Source organism: Crocodylus siamensis, chromosome 15 (genome assembly GCF_052110815.1).
Source record: "Crocodylus siamensis isolate JL-2025a chromosome 15, ASM5211081v1, whole genome shotgun sequence".
Lineage (NCBI taxonomy): Eukaryota > Metazoa > Chordata > Crocodylia > Crocodylidae > Crocodylus > Crocodylus siamensis.
In genome coordinates this window covers 46,875,701-46,894,895 of record NC_143409.1, presented here as the reverse complement: position 1 = coordinate 46,894,895, position 19,195 = coordinate 46,875,701, and the positions used below count along the sequence as shown (strand labels likewise).

The 19,195-nt window shown below is 45.2% G+C and overlaps 1 protein-coding gene across 1 annotated transcript; it reads right to left on the bottom strand.

Annotated features, from left to right (window-relative positions):
- Positions 1 to 4,762: 4,762 nt before the first annotated feature.
- Positions 4,763 to 18,798, bottom strand: LOC149852578 (L-amino-acid oxidase-like). Its single transcript, XM_090030038.1, has 7 exons — positions 18,731 to 18,798; positions 16,425 to 16,639; positions 14,092 to 14,204; positions 13,178 to 13,379; positions 10,470 to 10,538; positions 8,915 to 9,051; positions 4,763 to 6,283 (listed from the first exon to the last, which is right to left on the bottom strand). The coding sequence occupies exons 1-7, from the start codon at positions 18,765 to 18,767 to the stop codon at positions 5,443 to 5,445; spliced, it is 1,614 nt and encodes a 537-aa protein (XP_089886164.1). The 5' UTR covers positions 18,768 to 18,798; the 3' UTR covers positions 4,763 to 5,442.
- Positions 18,799 to 19,195: the final 397 nt, after the last annotated feature.

Sequence of the window (19,195 nt, the reverse complement as noted above, 5' to 3'; positions counted from 1 at the left end):
CACACTACCATCCAAGTTAGGAACTTACCTGTGTGTAGGTGGGTTGTATGTGTGAACTGGTGAGTGTGTATATATATATGGCATTGTGTGCATGATATACAAATTAGTGATCTGTGTCTAGCTTTTGGGGTGTATCGTGTATGTGCTTGAATTGGTGATAGGTATGCATGTGCCTAGGCTGGGTTGGATGTGTATGTGCCTGAGCTGGTAGTGTGTGTGTGTGCACCTAATTGATTTGTGTGTTTGTATATGTGCAATTGTATCACAGCCTCCTATGTAACAGTGCAATATTGAGATCCTGAGAACAGCCTGACCCCACAGGGCAACACAACCAGCAAGCATCAGGCCTGTCAAAGACATGACAGGTCTGGGCATTCCTCAGCCAGGACTTCGTGCATGCATGTGTTAGCTGGAGGTTATAGTGCCTCCCACTCACCTTTCACAAGGGGATCACTGGTCCTGGCATTTATGGGGCTGCCACGCTGCCAGCAGCCCCACCGGGCCTCCCTCTCCTGGCAGGGTGCAGTTTTAGTGGTCATGCCCAGGACCTGGGGCCTCCTTCTTCCCCAAAGCCCCAATCCCATACCTCCAAGTTCATCCTGGCAGGGGAGAGAGCTCAGCAGGGACATATTCTTCCCCTGCTGGCTGGTGATGCAGTTAGTGCCCCCTCCAGCTGAGAGCGGGGCATTACTAGGTTTTTAAAAAACTCGAAAAAGGAAACTGGTGCAGATGGAGTGAGGAGGGCGGCTCTCAGTCTGTCTGCAGGTGGAGCTTGGGGAACACCAGCTGCACCACCAAAGCAGGATCCAGGCAGGTGCAGTGGGGTGTCACAACATCCCCAGAGATGCTGAACACCCTCGTGCTTGGAGCACTGGTTGGTGGACAGGACAGGTGTTGCCGAGCAACCATGGCCAGATCCTTCCACATCTGGCTGTGGCTTGCCCGGTAGGCTAACAGGCCACAGTCCAGTGGCTCCACATCCTCAGCGAGATAGGTAGCCACCGAAGCCTCAGCGCTACCTGCCCAAGGCTGGGGTCTGGTTTATTTGGACCCCAGCATTGAACCCATGCCCATGGCCCACATTGGCGGTGGCTGGCGTGGAGGAGATTGGCTGGTAGTGGTGCTAGTGCTGGCACTGGTGCTGGGAGTGCTGGCACAGAAAAGTGGATCCCCCTCTTCCACATCCCCTCACCTCTGCACTTTGGCCTCCCTGATTTGGTTGACCAACACACTGCGTCCAGTGATCAAGGGTTTGGGGGCTTCCAGTGCACATGCCCTCCTTCACCCTTGGGTCGGACATGCCCACCATCATGTGGACCGTACTGGACCGCAAGGGATCCAGCCATCTCCTGATGCCCTTCTTCAGCCACCTCACCAGTGCCTGCACATTTGGTGACAGCAACCTGCCCCAGCCAGGAACATAGATCCCCTGCAACTTCTCCACTTGGTTCTCCAGTTCCCTCACTAGGGGGATCACCTGGCTGAGGAGGCCATCACCAGTGCTAAGGGTCTCAGTGGCCTCGAGGAAGGGCTTGAGGACCACCAAGATTTGGGAGATGGTATCCCACTCAGCTCTGTTCAGGGGGGTGCTGATCCCTATCTCCCCAAGCAAGGCCATCTCATGGATGGCCTTCTCTTGCTCCATCAGCCTCTCGAGCATCAGGTGTGTGGAGTTCCACCAAGTCTCCACATCCTGTAAGATTCTGTGCCGTGGGAAGCTCAGCTCTGCCTGTTTCTCCCGCAGCATCAGCTCACTTGTAGCATAGTAGAGGCAGCACTGTCACTGGCAGCCCTGTCCCCCTCCAAGGCATCCCTCACTATGAGGTACAGCCTGTGTGCCACACAGCTGGCCCAGGAAAGCAGAAAAGCCAGACATTTTCTATTTTAAAAACCCACCTGGATGCAGCACAGTGGGACCAAAAAAAGGACATGTCCAGGAAAACCCAGACATATAGTAACCCCAGTTCAGGTCACCATACCACGATACGCATTGTCTAGTGCCTGTTCTAGCTCTCCTCTTGAAGCTGGCTCCATGGGCTGCAAATATAGGGAGATGTGTGGGACCAGGAAGAAGCAAATAAGCCACAGCTTACAGGGCCCATGAGATATTGTGCTGGCCTTGACAGGAAAGGTGCCTGGTTTCTCATCTGGGCTTTGATCCCAGGTCTGTTTATCCAGGGAACATTCAATGCAAGCTGTAACCGTGCTGTAGTTTCCAGTCATATTGAGAACACACACCATTTTTTTCCCTGAAGGACCACTACTTTTTATGTGGGGAATCTCCATCTCTTACTGCAAAGCAGGTCAGACTTTTGCTAGGCGTACTGCAACTTAAGCCCTGCATCCTCCCACATTGCCACTCTGATCCCCTTACCCAAGCTGCTGCTCTGCCTTCTATTCCCTGCCCTATGCCCCCTACCCAAGCTACTGATTTGCTTTCTGCTCTCTGCCCTGCCTGCCTCTGTGCTGCTTGCCCCCCACCCCCCACCCAGTATGCCACATGCCACACACAAAGTCTGCCTGTGCTGCTTGTGACATGCATGCTATGGGTTGGCCACCCCTGCCCTGCTGCAATTGAGGTGGAACCTTTTCCTTTCCCAGCATTCCAGCCTAGTCTTGCTAGGTGCTATTTGGGAGTACAAAAGTAACTCGGGGCATTGACACAAAAGATATTTTGTGGCATGATCGACCCCCTGAAGCACTCTACAGCCATACCTTTACAGAAGTGCACAGCTGCAGAGCACTTTAAAAGTGCCCGATCCCACAACAATCTGAACCCTCATTATGTGAGGGCTCAGATGAAGGTGCTGCAAAGCAGAACACCTTCAATAACTGGGTCAGCCTGTGCCAGGAGCAGAGCTCAGCTAACACAACCCAGCCCTGCTACTAGCACTGTCTGTAGTATGGGCGGGCAGGGGAAAAGTGAGGGAGGGGAGGGAGTTCTCTTGGGGGTTTGCCCAACCAGCACTGGAGAGTGAGGCAGATGGATTGGAGCCCCCCACCTCAGCTGCAGGGGAGAGGGGGCAGGGAAGGGGAGAGTGGCTGCAGACTCACAGCCGCTCTAAACTGCAGCTTAATCCCCAAACCCCCAGGCCCCAACAACAAACATTTATTGGGTCCAGGGGATTGCTGTAACTCCTGGTGCTTCCTGCACAGTGCCATGAGTTACAGTGGAGACTTGCATGTCTCTCAGCGCCCTCTGTTTCCACCATCAATAAGTATCAGTGAGGGAGAGTAAATAGCCTGAAAACCCATAGGAGGGAGACAGGTATTGACAGGAGCTGAGATCAAGCCAGTCTCCACAGGCTCTTCAGCCTCCTCCTCCACCTCCTTGACACGTGAGCTGGCAGAGGTATTCCACATTGCATCACATGACATAGGAAGGGCTGTGCCAGGAATACCTTGTTCACCTTTACAGTGCTTTGCTGTACTGCAGCAGATGGATGGAGGCACCTCCATCACATCCTGCACATGCTGAGAACTGTATCAGTTACTGATGAGGTAATTGCGCCTCATCATCATTTCAAGGTGCACTATCAGGATGAAGTGCAATGGCCAAAGGCAGTAACTTCAGTAACCTGTAGGCAGAATGGGAAACAGACATGCTTCGGTACTCCCAAAGGGAAGTTTTCTGTTGCAGGAGTTGTGTGTGGAAGTCTCCAAAGGTTGTGTCCAGCCTGTGGAAAGCATGCTGTGCTGGCACAGGCACATCCTGAGCGGGGGAGGTCAAGCGTTCAGGGTAACTCACTGAACAGCCAAACACAGAGGAACTCTTCCCTCTGGAATCAGCTGCAGAGATCAGGCCGTGACCACACACTGATGTCACGGCAGGGCTATGAAGGCAGAAGCAAACTATGTCTGATGCAGTGGAAAGGTGGAGCCAATGGAGGGATGTAAATGTGGAAGAGGAGAACAAATACTTAGCGGTGTTGATGACACATTTGCAGGCATCTCATCTAAGTACCTGCTGATAATAGTGTCCCAGTACGTAGCCATTGGTTTAGGTACTAGCCAAGATAAGAAAGGGCGGTAGAATTGAGTCAAGAAAAGCACTGTTCCATGAAAATGTCAGAAATTCATCCTTCACTTTCACAATCACACCCTTCAGTTTGGGAAGATCCTTCACATAAGCACATTTAAAGAGCCATACTGGGTCCAACCAATGGTCTATCCAGCCCCCTATTCTGTCTCCAACAGTGGTAGAAGTAGATGCTACAGAGGGAGAGCATTGGATTGGATCTCTCTACCCACCCTGGCATCCACCATTTGCTGGTTTAGAGAGGCCAGAGGAAACTTCTCCAGCTATTTTGTTTCATAACCAATAATAGTTCAATCATCCATGAATTTATCCAGTCCCTTTTTTAACCTGGCTGTGCCATCTTCCTCCACCACCTCCTGTAGCAATGAACTCTACAAGTAAATTAGGCATTGCATTAAAAAAGTACTTTCTCTTGTTAATTTTAAACCTGTCAACTATTAATTCCAGTGGGTGGCCCCTGAGCTGATGTTTGTAGAGTACTTAAAGAAACTTTTTGTCCCACAGCCCTCTACCATAGCAGTATCAGGAAGTGTTGCATTCCAGTTTTCTCAGAAAAGAAATCATCATGAGGTCTCTGAATATACTAAAGTCTTTCACTCATTCCAGGATACAAACATTTGTTTCTGCTTATGGTCCCCGAGCCCAAAGCTGCAGCACAAGCAGCAAACACTTGCATGTAGCAAGAATTATTAACTTGAGTTACAACACAGATGAGATGTCTGGTAAAGGCAGCACTTTAGATTAATACTATCAGATAATACTAAATATTACATAATTTTTTATGTAATTACAGCATTAGGGATATTCTTAGAAAAATGCAACTGACTGGAAGTGATTTGGAATTAGGATGAACATCACCCTTACCTATTCCATCATCTCTCTCTTATAAATGATCATACTTGGCAATTAATAAGCAATAGGGAAAAATATTGACAGAGAAATATTGAGTTATTTTCACATATTTTGTCACAGATAACATGCTAAACAATACATATAGAACTAACATAATATAAATAGCAATCTAAGGTGATATATGAAGTGTTCAATTTAGTTATAACTGTCTAGGCATGCACATTAAAAAGGCGAGTGTAGTACATTTGAGCAATGATCATTTTGCAGAAAGAAACCTTTGATACTAAAATTATTCCTATGGAATTTTCTCTACTCTAGTTCTATCTGCCTAATATTTGAAGGGAGAAAGAAAAAATTAATCCTATCTGAAACACAACTGGGGCCAAATTCTAAGCTGTTATGTGTCAGTGTGGTATCATTGACTTTAAGGAAACACTCTGATATCCACCAGCTGAGAACATGTGCCAGGCAAAGGTGTGTAGCAGCATAGTCATTATTTCTTCGTTTAGCGTCCAGCTCTTTTGTTTCTCCCCCAAATACCCCTGAAGACATTAAAGTTCATCTCTGAGACCCAAACTAACAGTCTCCAGCTCCTCTTTCTGCTGCAGCTGTTGCCCTGGAGGCGGGCTGCTGTCCTGATGAATGTTTCTCACTGCTCTCACAGCAGATTTCATAGAAGAATCAAGCCAGGCATGGGGCCAAGCTGTGTGCTCTCCTGCAAAATGGACCCTCCCCTCCTTCTGAAACAGGGCCTTGGAATAGTCCATGAACTGGTAGGGGGTGAAGAAGGCGAAGGCCCCCATGGAATGTCTGTCCAAGTTCCACCTTTGTATCACGTGCTTATCACAGACGTACTGGATGTAGTCCTTGGGTATGCCGTGTACTTCTGCTAGGTCGTCTAGCACTACATCGATGCACTTCTCATCACTGAGAGGAACGAAGAAGTCAGCATCATCGTTCCAAGTATAGGAAGCCAGGATCACACCCACACCACTGGAGAAGTTGTGGTTGGGGTAGTAGATGAACCTGGAGGGGCGATCAGTGATTGACTGCCCACCATGAATCCCATCCCTTTCCCAGAACCTCTCAGTGCAGGCCAAGGCAATCTTGGTGGAGCTGGAGTAGTGAACAGAGCGCAATGCATGTGCCTTCTGGCGGGAAAGCAGTGGCATAAAATTGATGAGCCTTGTGGCTTTGGCTGAGGTGGTAATAAGGACATAGTCAGCCGTCAGGACATAAGGAGCCAGCGTGTCTGGTGCACGGTAAACAACTCTAACCTTATTACCCTTTGTTATTATCTTCTCAACCGTGGAGTTAAGCTGGACAATGCCAGGCATAGAGTAATGGAAGGCAGTGGGCAACTGGTCAAAGCCCCCTGCGATTTCATCAAAGCTGAAAAAAATAAAAAAGTGAAAGTCAAACCAGACACTTAACTATTTGTAGCAGAAACATGATTGCTTCTAAGAGGTATCACAGAGAAGGGGATCCCTCTAAGCTATGGTTAGCATATAACACAACACTCATAACAAGATTCCCACCTAATGGAATATAGGTGGAGTGATTCAAACAGGCCCCAAAATTCAATAGGAACCTCCATTTTTTATGGCAAATTTCCCTAGATGTTTACACTGGGGCTTCTGAGTAACCTCAAATTGATTCTGAGCACCTAATTACTGCCTTAGATCCACTGCAATTCAAAGTGTTGCTGGGCGCACCTCAATTCTGCTTAAGTCTCTGCAGAGGTTGGTGGGGCAAAAAAGTACACATCTCATTCTCACTGACTATAGCAGAGTGATTAGAGTGCTGTTAGGGGTACCTGGTGCCTCTTGAGTCGGGGGGGGATGGGGCACAATTTGTGGGAGGGCCAAAAGCCCCATATCCACTCATATACTTCTGTGTTGTGGTTTAGTGCCTCCCCCGCAACATGCCACCGGCCCGCACAGCAAAAAAATTGCTCTGTCCTGGGCGGTGCCAAGTCAGGGACCAATCCCAGGAGGGGCACATGCCCTCCCTATCAGTCACCTGTAAACAATGTGCTGGGAAGCTGGAGGGATGCAGTTTTAGCTTCACTTTGGGTGAGAGAGGCCTAAAGCCCCAGTTATCTCTTTTTCTGGGTGAGTGCCTTAACCACTCAGCAAGGAAGGCTGAAATATGAAGACCCGTCATTTGGGCATGTCAAGTGCAATAGGTGTTGCCACAAATGAATTAGAGTTCCTGTTCCTGCCTGGTAACACAAGCTTAGGAAAAGCAGAGGCAATGTATTAGCAGTAATTTAGAATTTGAGGCCTAGCATACTGTACTTGCATATGACACACTAGGAAAAGTGACTATCCCTGGTTTAGAAATAGAAAAAGCAAGGAACAAAGGAAGCAACACTCTCCCATGCTGCCTCATGAAATCTTTAGCTGAGCCAGGAACTGAACTCACATGAGTCCCAATCCAGTGTTTTAACACTCCTTAAAAAGAAAATGACTGAGAAGGCAATAGTAAGAATTGCAGCCCACCACAGGCTTGAGCCAAAGACCTTCACTTGGAGCAGATAATCACATCAGTGACTACAAGACCCCTAGATATCTCTCAAAACACAGCATAAGATGACATGGGGCACTGTTGCTGCTATTGGCTCTCTGTGCAGAGGTAAATTTCAGCCAAAAACACAGATTGTTCTGCAAAGGTTGTTCCCTAATAACATTTCTGATTGAGCAATGAAGAGCTAGAACAGGGGCGGGCAAAATACAGCCCACAGGCTGGATCTGGCCCTCCAGACCATTCTATATGGCACACAGGGCCCCTGAAAACTTTAGAAAAGTAATATTTATCAGCTCCTGGCTGCCTGTCAAAGATGACAGGAGCCAGGGGCAGTAGGACCCAGGGGAAGCCAACAGGACCCAGGAGCAAGGCCAGCTCAGCCCCACACAGCCTCCCAGCCCCCTCCAAGCCCTCTCCCACCCCACCCAGAAGCCTCTGCCTGTGGCTGGTTCCCTGCTTCCCTGAGTGCCAACCAGACTCCAGCACCACATGGCTCCTGGCTGTATTGCCAGACTATGGGAGCACTGGGAAGAGAGAGAGAAGCATAGTGTGTGTGTGTATGTGTGTGTGTGTGTGTGTGTGTGTGTGTGTGTGTTCATAGGGTGAGTCCCACATGCACACCTCACCATCCACATTCACCCACACTCCTCCTCACACTGCCATACACACAAATCCCACCACCCACACCCTCCAGCCACCCTCCCCACCACACACTTCCCCACAAACCCCATACCCACCCACAGCCCACATATGCACACACACCCACATGTTCCCTCACCCAGCAGCCACACCTCTCACACCTAGCCACCGCCCACAAACCCACCACACACACCCACAGCCTCCCCACCCACCACATACACACCCACCCACAATATACAAGCATAAGACTTCATTTTAAGCTATTGTGCAATCACCTCTATATACAATACACAAACACATGTAAATCAGGACAAAAATATTTTTGAGGTCAAATTAATGAATCTTGTAGATGTTAGATTTTTAAAATATAATTTGGTATTTCTCTAGTTCTAAGATGGTAAAACCCCTTGCTGAAAGAAGTATTTCTGGCAGCAAAGGTCAGGGGTTAGAGGGCGGGACTTCCAATCCCAAGATTGCGACCAAGGGGTGAGGCACCTGTCAATGGGCGGGGCTACTCATACGCCCCTTGATAGTTGCTAAAACTCGATGAGTGTCCCTCCACGCAAAATAACTGCCCTCCCCTGGGCTAGAACACAGACAGCATAGTACCTGTGCTTACAAACACAGGATGCATTCTGCATATCCTAACTTCCACAAAGTAGTTTCAAGCTGAGAAGCAAGTTTCTGTTTCTTTCCCTCTCAGTTCTGCAAATAAGGATTTGTTCCTTAATTGCAGTAACATCCAGGGCCCAAAAACCAAGCACTAGGGTCCCATTTCCAAGGTCCTCATTAAATGTGTACAAAAGCTGCTGTCCACCCCAAAGAGTTTGGAATTTAAGTATGTTCCTTCCTTACCCCTCTTCATGAGAGAAGAGATCAAAATCCATGAGAGAGCTGAGAAATGACATGTAGTACCCAGAATCCTCGTTCAGCAAGTCACCAATCATCTGCACAGCCCCACGGCTTAATTTTCCTTCTTTAATCAAATACTCCTGTTGGTGAGGAGAAGAAAGTGACTAACTGGGCAACATTTGGGACCTAGTTGGATTTTTTCTGGTAGAAGAAAAAGTCACCATGCATCCTTGGTGCTAAATTACAAAACCTATATACACACCCTGGTGCCCCTGAAACAAAAGAAACAATAAATCAGGAGGCAGTTTTTGTATCTGCCTTTTCGGAAACTTCTGTCCCCAAAAGAAGTTGTGTCACTTGGTGTCTTCCCAGGACCATGCTCAGCGCTCGTACTCTCTCACTCTCCTGACTTCCTACCTTCCTCACTTAAAGAAACACACAGAGGCACAGACACATGCACATGCACACAGGTGCATGCACGCATGCACACACACACCTTGCAGCTCCTGCGTTTGCAACCAGTCTGAAGGAAATACCATCATTCTACATGGGTTAGCCTCTGGTTGGTTTTGCCGTGGAACCTATTGCATTGGGTAGTAGCTTCCTTTGTCTCAGATGTCTTATATGACAAAGGATAATAATACCACCAGTGAAGGATGGTTATTAATAAGCATGGGGAAAATACAGAATTTGGTGGTTGGTGGCAGAACCAAATTCAGAAAAGAAAATAATTCAGACAAAATGGAAACAGATTTTTCCAATATTTTGACAAAGTAAAAAACACAAACACATTCATTTGGTTTTCTTAGGATTTTTAGCTCTTATGGAAAGTCTTTTCTTACCCTTTTAAAAATGAATTTATATGGGTTTTTAAATGGAAATAATTCATAATTTAAAGCAAAAAATGTTTTAAATTGTATTACCATATGAGGTTTTGGCCTTTCCAAATGGAAATTTTTTAATTCAAAACTGTCAAAATGAACTTGTTTGACATTTTCAGCATTTGCCTTGAGTGTTCTTAGCTGAAGCTATTTACTGACTTTCACTTGATACTGTATAACCACTCTCTTGAAAACTGTTCTTCAGACAATTTTTCATGAATCCAAACATTTCTGTCTAGCACACCCATTTACTTTATCCAAGTTTGTGATGAATCTATAGCAAGACATGCTTAATCACAAATCTCAGTGCCTTCCATCAAAACAGTATTAAAATAAAAATTGAAACAAAATTGAAATTTTCAGGACATTTTTCCCCACAATCCTGACATTTCCTTATGTTTGATTAATAGAGCCATAACTCGGGAGTTAGGTTAAAATGAGGATTCTGGCCATCCAAACCCAGCCAATTCAAGTGTTCATTCAACTTCAGAATATGATTTTTCCTTTCTCCCTTTGGTTTCTGTTTTATTGCTTGTTACAAGAGATGACAAAATTGACACAAAAAATGATGTCATTAAGTTTCCTCTTTGGGGTGAATATGGGTAGCGCAGAGCAACTGTTTCAGTCTTGCTGTTAAACATTTGGATACAAAAGCACTCAACAAACATTTCCATTACCTTGGTAGAAAAAGAGTCATATTTATCCAAATATTTCTTGCAGTCTGAAATCTGGAGCTCCGACATGGCCTGTGTAGGAACCGGGGGCATATGAACAGACAGAAAAAGAAATATGCTTAGAACGAATAACAGGTGGGATGCTGACTAATTAACTGGGACCTCAGAAAAACTGGATCAAATTCTATTCTGCTAGCTAAGGCTATGGACATATCACAAATAATCATTGGGGGTAGGGTGTTAATACTCACTAGCTGTTTTATGATAGCTGTTTGTGTGCCAGCCCTTATTCCACAGTATGGGGAACTAATCCATGGAACATTAGCATGGTTTCATTCAGGACAAAAGATGTTTAGTATCTGTCTGCCAGGCAGTAAATTCATGCACATGGACATTTACCATACAGCAGCTGATGCGTGCTAAAGACCCTCAAATTTCACCCCAAGGTAGTATGTTCCTACAGCCATAGGGTTACCATACATCCAGGTTTTCCTGGACATGTCCACTTTTTGGATCCTCTGATCTCCATCTGGGTGTTCTTTTTAAAATTGAACAGATATCTTGGACTAGCAAATTGCCCATCAAGAATGACAGGGGCGGGACCCTGCATCTGTTCCCATGCCTCCCCCTCCAAGCCCCTCCCCACCACTCTGGGTGTGGCCCTGCTCTACCCCTCCCCTGTCACCCCACTTGCATGCTCCACGTCTGACCCACTCCGCCTCCCCCTCCCTGCTGCTCTGGGTCTGGCCCCCTCTACCACTCCCACGCTGCTCCGGCTCCAGCTCCAATCCCCCTCCCCCACCCCCACCCCCACCCCACCATACAGCTAGGCAGGATGGTGGGAGCAGTCCCAGCAGCTGGATGTTGGATTCCCAGGGGCTGGGGACTCTCTTGGGGAGCTGTGTGTGTGTGTGTGTGTGTGTGTGTGTGTGTGTGTATTTGGCAAGGGTGTGGGGGGGGGATGGGTGTGTTGGGGGGCTGCTGGTGCTGGGGGCTGTATGGTAAATGTACATGTGCATGCATGGAGGAAGGTGCCTGGGTGCTGGGTGCTGGGTGCTGGGGCTGGGGCTGAGGCAGGGCAGTAGGGGCAAAGGGGAGGCACCTGCCCTTCCAGTGAGAGAAGAGGCTGGGGGGGCCTTTGGGGGCAGGAGGGAGCTGTGCATCTGGGTCAGCAGCACCAGAGTCCGTGCCCATGCCCGCAGGGGCAGGATGGGCATGTGATGCTACCCAAGGGGGCTGGTGGCCAGGCTGCCTGGAGCAACATGGGAGCCCCAGCCCAGAGCAGGGGGTGCCACAGGTCTCCCCTCCTCTTCTGAGCCTTCTCCAATGCACTGGATTTACAGCACATCAGAGCAGCCTCACTGTACATCTTCATTTCCACAGAGTGAGTTAGACCTTACTTCTGGATGAGAGCATTTAAAAAAGATTACTGCATTTTAGAAAATCCACTTGACATTCACACCATTAGTTAATGAACTTTCCTCAGTGTCTCTGTACAGGCAAGACCTAAGATAAGTATCATGGCCAGATCTACCATTAGGAGCACTTCAATGAAGCAGCCGGTGCTTTCCTTGTCACTGGGGTGGCCTTAAGAAGGGACGTGTTAACAAAGTAGACAGTGAAACCAGGATAGGCCAGACCATGCCACAGTACAAGTTATAGCAATCCAAGATAATCTTTCAGTAGTCCCCAGAATAGCACAGCAAGGGAGAAAACCAATATTTTTAAATGTAAATGACTGATTGCCCTCACACTCACACTAGTGCAAATCAGGACTTTACCCCACTGAGTTATGAGAGCCGATTCCCAGAAATAAACCAGGAGTATACTCCACTGGACTCACAGTAGTGGTAAATTGGAGTACTGAATGAACTTGAAGTTCACTGAACTGGTATTATGATGAGTCTAACCTGTCATACAGACCTCATCCTATCTCTACAGGAACGATTCTCAGTCAGGGTGCTGGGGGACCCTGGGGTGCCTCAAGATCCTTTGAAGGGCATCTCAGGAAGTATAAGGACATTTATAGATTTCGTGTTTCAGGTCACATTAGCCAAATCAGTTCCAAATCATATCGATTGAGCAGAACTCTATTGTCCCAAAAAAACGTATCAACCCAGCAGGCAGAACTCAACAGTTCTAAACGCCGTGTATCACGCTACAACCGATGACCTTCCTCCATCCCAGACTCTCACGCTGGGAATTCAGATATTCTCAAATCCACTGGCTGGCATCCTACGCACAGGTCCAAGCCTGGAGGTCTTGGGGTTCAGATGCCCCAAATACTACAGGCAAGCTTCCTCCATCCCAAACTGTTTAGCCCGGGAGTTCAAATACTTCCTACACTCGGTCTTAGCTCACAAGAGGCCAAGAAGCAAAGTATGAGGAGATAAGCAAGGTGTGAAGAGATAAGCAGGTAAGGGCAGGCTCAGGCTGTCCCTGCCTAGCTGCTCCCCACCCCAACTGCCTGCCCGTTCTGCGAAGAGGTAATAAACAGTGTAATAAATATATTCTTTTTTTTTTTTTTAATGGGATGCCACTCACTTCACAGAAGTTATGGAGGGGCACCTTGAGTCTGATGAGGGGTGTTTTGAGCCTAAAATAGTTAAGAACCGCTGCTCTAGAGACTTCAAAGCTGTGATACACCTGCTCAGGACTGACACCCACACCAGGAAGTATCATTACTTTCTACAACCCACCAATATACATACCGCATGCAGAATTTCCCTATAAAGTTCACTAGCAGATTTTCCCCTCTCTGAAGAACGCACAGTATAATTCAGCACGTCTGGATTTTGCTTGACTTCTTTTACTCTTGCCCTGATGCCGTTAAGCAAATACCAGGCATTGTCATTTGTCTGAGAGAACTCATTTAGTTTCAGGTCAAATTGTCTAATAAATTCACGCACAATCCTGGAAAAGAAAAGGGGGCAGACAGGAGAAAAAAAACAGTCAAAATGAGAAAACAAATTACATGCTTAATCAGATATTAAAATGATATAGTTTAAAATATGTCATTTGTCAAATTGAAAAAAAACCCACTACAACTTAAGCTATGTTAGGAATATTATTCATAGATAGATAAATAGATAGGATGATAGAAGCTACTCCTTGCATTTTCAATTACTTCAGTGGTGTTGTGAACTAGCTTATTAGTTAGTCACAACATTTTTATCATTCTTCTGGTCATGAACTTCAATCTTCAGATGATTTCCTTTGAAATAAGAGTATGTGTTGTGCTTTTTGGTGTTATTCTTGTCATTGTTATGGTTTTGCTTTTGTTCTATACAGTTAAAAAGAAATATATTCTTGCCTGGTCTAGTCTTACCTAGTCTGATCTTTGTTTGGTGCAGGGCTTTATATACCTTCCTTTAAAGTTAATGGGAGCCTTTCTATTAATATAACATATGTGTGGTGAGGCTCCTACAATTTATCCTACAAACCAAGTGTCCTGTTTACCCCTGGGCATGGTCCCACCCACACTGATGAGATGAGGAATGGTGGGAAATATTATGTCCTGCAGTCAGACTTTGTTTTGGCATTTTGCCTCCTCCCTAATCACAGTGCATATTCTGCAAACCATTCTCCTTTCCTGAGTGTGTTGGAGAAATGGGAGGTACATTACCTGTGGCTTCGTGGTAAACGCATGGCTCCCAGCTCCACATACCAATCTTGTGTCTCATCGCGATAGGTCTTGACCCGTCCTCCTACACTACCACTGGTTTCCAGGACTGTAACCTAGGAAAAAACACAGTCCATAACTGCCAGTCACTAATGAAGTAGCCGTGAAGTTCTTAGCTACCCGTGAACCACCCTCCAAACCCTGGGGCCTTAATCCTGGTCCAGGCAATTAAATGTTCTGATATCTCAAAGGTGCTCCACTGGCACCTCATCAGAGTCAACAGAAAGGAAGAAGTGCTTTGCCCCTCCAAAACTGGATGGAGGGCTGTGCAGGTGCTAAGTTTCTGCCTCATTGAGAGCAAGGAGCCAGTCTAGAACTCAAGGCCACTATCACAAGACACCTCCATGAACTGTAAACCTTCCGGCTGGTTTGCTTCTTTTTGGCCCCATTCATCCCCTTCTCGTGGCTGTTGAGGGGGCCAATTTCCAAAGAAGTGCTAGACAAGGAGTAGATAGTGCTTGACCTGGGATTGGAGTATCATGCTAGGAAGGCAGATATTCAAACCCCCTTAGGAGGTGGGGAGAGCTAGAACCTGGTCTGTGGTTTGCTAGTCAAGCGCCCCAATCACTGTACCATCCACATGAGCAGAGCTGCCTGCATAGAAACAAAACGCCTACATGCACATAAATGTGAAAAGTGCCATGTAGACAATCCAAAAATGGTAACTTACATAATCAAGAAGAAATATGAGTTGCCCTGCCCTAACCACTCATGTGGTTTCTGAGTCAATCAAAACCGAGAGTTATTATGTTGGTATTACAATCTTCACATTCTTGAATGAAAAATATAGGTCCTTTACAGATATCTGTATCTCTACAGTTGATACTTTGATTTATTCCCCTTTTAGTGGCTAGGGTTATTTTTAAATTGTAGCTTCTTCAATACTTTTCTACTTTCTATGTGTTGTGCTCTTGAACACAACTCCCTTAACTTTACTGAAGATTGAGGGAAATGCCCAGAAACAGAAATGTGAGTTAGGTCCAGGGGTGGATTCTGGGGGGCTACAGTGATGCATTTGTACCCCCCTTTTGATTTCTGCTCCACCCAAACTTTAAAACAAATGCTTGGGAGGGGCAGAAGCATTTCTATTCAGACAGTGCTGAGAGAGTCAATTGACATCATGACACATTGTCATCTCCCTGATTCCTGTTAACTGTCCACCACTCCATGAGTGTTAAACATCCTAACTGTTTTAATCATCTTGACTTTCCACTATTCAGACTATCCTTTCTTCTGCTATCCTGCTGTCTGAAAGCCATTCCTGGTAAGGTGGTTCTTCTATTTCACAGCCATGCAGACAGCTTTTGACGCTATCTAAAAACCTTAACTCAGGTATGATAATATTAACTCAGGTGTAGAAATGATGGACATGAAAGTATTGGAGACACTATCAAGACATTCAAAAAGATTAAATTTTGTTTTATGAATATTAATCAGAGATGTATATTTAACTACAGTGATTATAGGATTAATGGGACAGTATCTTTTGACTATTTTTGCCTATTTATGTGGGTTTTTAAAATGTTAGATATACTGTAGCAACTTAGTGCACATTCCAATAGTTATATTAGTTTTTTGCTTTAATCTTCAACTGAATAATATTGTGTTAGCCCTTTAGCATATAGTAAAGCTTCTAGTTTCCCTTTAAATGGAGAAAAAATGATTGCTATGTTATATATAATGAATAATGATGCACCACAACACTTGCACCCTGCTTTTCAAAATCTTAGATTCACCCAAGGTTAGGTATCTGCTTATTTCCAAATAGAGACAATAGGGTCTGGGAACCAAATCTCATTGGTGCTTTTGGAGGTCTCTTTTGTTAGGGCATAAAAACCTACAGTAGCTTTTTCTCCTTCCTGCCTTCCACACCCTGAATAGCCATCTTAAGGTTCATAGGTTCATATAAGAGTTAGAAGAGACCTTGGGAGGTCACATCTAGTCCAACCCCCTGCTTAAAGCAGGACAAGCCCCAACTAGATCATTTCAGCCAGAGCTCTGTTGAGCTGGGACTTAAAAGCCTCCAAGGATGAAGATGCCACCACCTCTCTATATAACTCATTGCAGTGCTTCACCACCATCCTAGTGAGAAAGTTTTCTGAACATCCAGCGTAAACTTTACTTGCAGCAATTTGAGACCATTGCTCCTTGTTCTGTTCATTGAATTTGATTTGGCCCATTCTTCAGCCTAACCAGTTTTATTTTCAGAAAATAAAATGGAAAAGCATTATAAGTAGCACTGACCACGTCTGACATCTCTTTCTTCAGGTAATTACCTTATGACCCGCATCCCTGAGAAGTTTGGCAGCAGTGAGTCCACTTATTCCTGCCCCCACAATGACAATCTTCTTTGGATGGGCTGCCTTTCCCAGTCCATATTTGGCAATCTTCACCAGATGGTCATAATCAAGATCATGAAGGCAGTGTCCAGGAAAGCTAGAAAAGCCTCCCGCACTTAGAGCTATCACAAGGACAAACAGCTGGGAAAGTGCTAGGGATAGGTGCACAAAGGAAAGAACAGTTCTGTTAATGACGCAAGTAATCAGCAACTTCATTCTCTGTAACCCTGAAGGCATGAGGCCTGACAACTGGCCTGCCCCCACCTACAGTAGATCTTGGGTCGAGTCTCAGTTGTATCAGAAAGCAAAGATCAGTGTTTGACTTTACCAGCAGACATGTAACGTCATCATAGATTATGAGATCTTTTGGGGTGGGTCTATCATTTAAAATATATGTCTCCCATGCCTTTCTCAATGCTGGGGGTGAGCCCAGGTAAGATGACTCAAGAGGGTGACTTCTTCTCCAGGACAATGCAGGTGACACCCTTCACAGGTGTATTATACTCAAGGCATAGGGACACATTAGTAACTTCTCCCCTCCCAAATCTCCTAGTGATTTTGAATGACCAGACTGAGATGCCTCAACAGAGTTAATTTTCAAATAGCAGGATGATCAGCCGTTCCAGAAAAATTAAGTTTATTTTTAATATTTTTCAACATGAGCACAAACACATTTCTCTTTGCAGTTCGGGTCATCTGCAAGACATGGGCTTGCTGCTGGAATTGTAAAGTGAAATCCTGCAGTTTGTGTTACACAGGAGTTCAGACACAGTAGCTGTAACTGTTCCTTTTGGCCCTTAGCATCTTGGAAAAATGAAGCTACCCATAATCTACAGACATTTTAAAAGATCTCAGCCCAAAAGAGAAAAAATATCCTTGTTGCCCTAAAGGCCTTGTCGCACTGGGAATATTTCCCTCAAAACATCAAATCAGTTTTTAAATCAATCGATATAATTTTTAGACTCCTTAGAACCCTAAGATAGACCATAAATTGCTCTAGTTATGTCTGCATTGTAGTTGTAACTTTCCACATGTTGATTTTCAAGTTAGCTTGGTTAAAAAAACAAAACAACAGCAATGACTTCACCCATGTGGATATTGCTTTTAGTTAAGGTTACTACTTAACTTTAAAGTCATAAAATATTTACTTCCACAATGATGGTGATATAAGAACCTGTTGATTTATCTCCACAAGTCAATGAATTACCTCATTTTTATAGTAAGACTACATGAATCCTACATAAATACTAACTGGCCGCATCTACACCAGATACTGATTGCGCAGTAAGCCCCGACTACTGTGCGGTAGTGTTGCATGACAGCGTGATGTGACACTCCTATGCAATAGTCACAAGCTACTGCACAGTGAAAGCCATGAAGAAGCTATCTCAGCACAAGTGCACATTTAGTCCTTGTTTATACAATACTAAATGACCGTGCAGTAACGACTGTGCAATCAGCATCTCATGTAGATGTGGCCACTGAATACTAATTCAGTTCTTCCTGAACAGAAACGTAGTTCCCAGTTTCTCTTTCAATTTCCAAAGACCTGCTGCAGGATAGGACTAGTTCTCTTTTTCCTTCTCCAATCGATACCAGTTTCACTCAAGAAAAGAAATTACATAAATTCCCCACGAGCAATATGACTGGCTTTAACCACAGATGCTACAAACGTTATTCACATAAAAATTCCCATGAAATCATCACTTTTATTAGACTGGTACTTCTCCTGTGCAGCCTTGGGCTAGCAGAAGTATTGAAGATGGACCCATCTGCTTACTATCATTTAGTGCTTTCTCACAGTTACATCACATGAAGAAAAGAGATATATCTATTAGATGCTGATCCTGTTTCCCATTAAGTTAATGGGGAAATGCAGTGTTTCAGGATCAGACCTTTAGGGGGACCAAATTTTACCTTCGATACTCATGTATGTGAATGTGCATTTTCTCTAAAAATTGCACAACTACTGTTAGTCTTTGATCCAAAGTACGATAAAGCATAGGAGTTTTTCCACCGATTTCAATGGCTTTAGGAGTAGTGGAGAAAAAAAAAAAAAAAGGATCACTGGAGGAGAAAGAAAAATATAAGCATGCAAATCAAAAAACATGGTTGGAAAGAAGACAGAAAAAAAAGTAGAAGTGTTAGAAAGAGAGGGAAGCAAAACAGGAAAAAAGGTGTCAGTTAACAGGCAACACAACCCAGCCCCACATCAATGCACTCAGCATGGAAGTTTCACTTACAGAATTTGTCCATGTTATCAGCACCGGCGCAGATCATCAACTGAGAACTTTCTCTTTATAGCCTGCACCAGCCTATCACCGAAAGAAATGATCTTGGAGCTCCTGCCAACCAGTGTGTTCTAAATTGGAGACATGCTTAATAATGTTAAGGGGAAGTGATGGTCACTGTAAGACCAATTTCTACATACATTTCCCTCTCCCTATGATGCATCGTTTGTTCTTGTGTCAACCATTTACTGGAATGCATGCAACTTTTATTTCTGGAAACTCCTCTACACTTAGGAGTTCTGGTTCACATATCTATCTATCTTTATCTCACTGAGGATTGTATTAAGTCCCATTTCTGCTGGGGTGACATCAAATCCAGTGACCGAGGTAAGGATTTCTCAAGGAGATATATTTTATTGGACTAACTGTATAGTTGGGATAGAGTTAGACAAGCTTGTGAATGCAAGGCTCTCTTCA

Coding starts and splice junctions, on each gene's coding strand:
- LOC149852578 (XM_090030038.1), bottom strand. CDS start 18,767: ATGATCTGCGCCGGTGCTGATAACATGGACAAATTCT. Junction 9,052..10,469: donor ATGACTCTTTTTCTACCAAG/GTAATGGAAATG, acceptor CCTCACCAACAG/GAGTATTTGATTAAAGAAGG. Junction 6,284..8,914: donor CTCTTCTCTCATGAAGAGGG/GTAAGGAAGGAA, acceptor TATTTTTTTCAG/CTTTGATGAAATCGCAGGGG.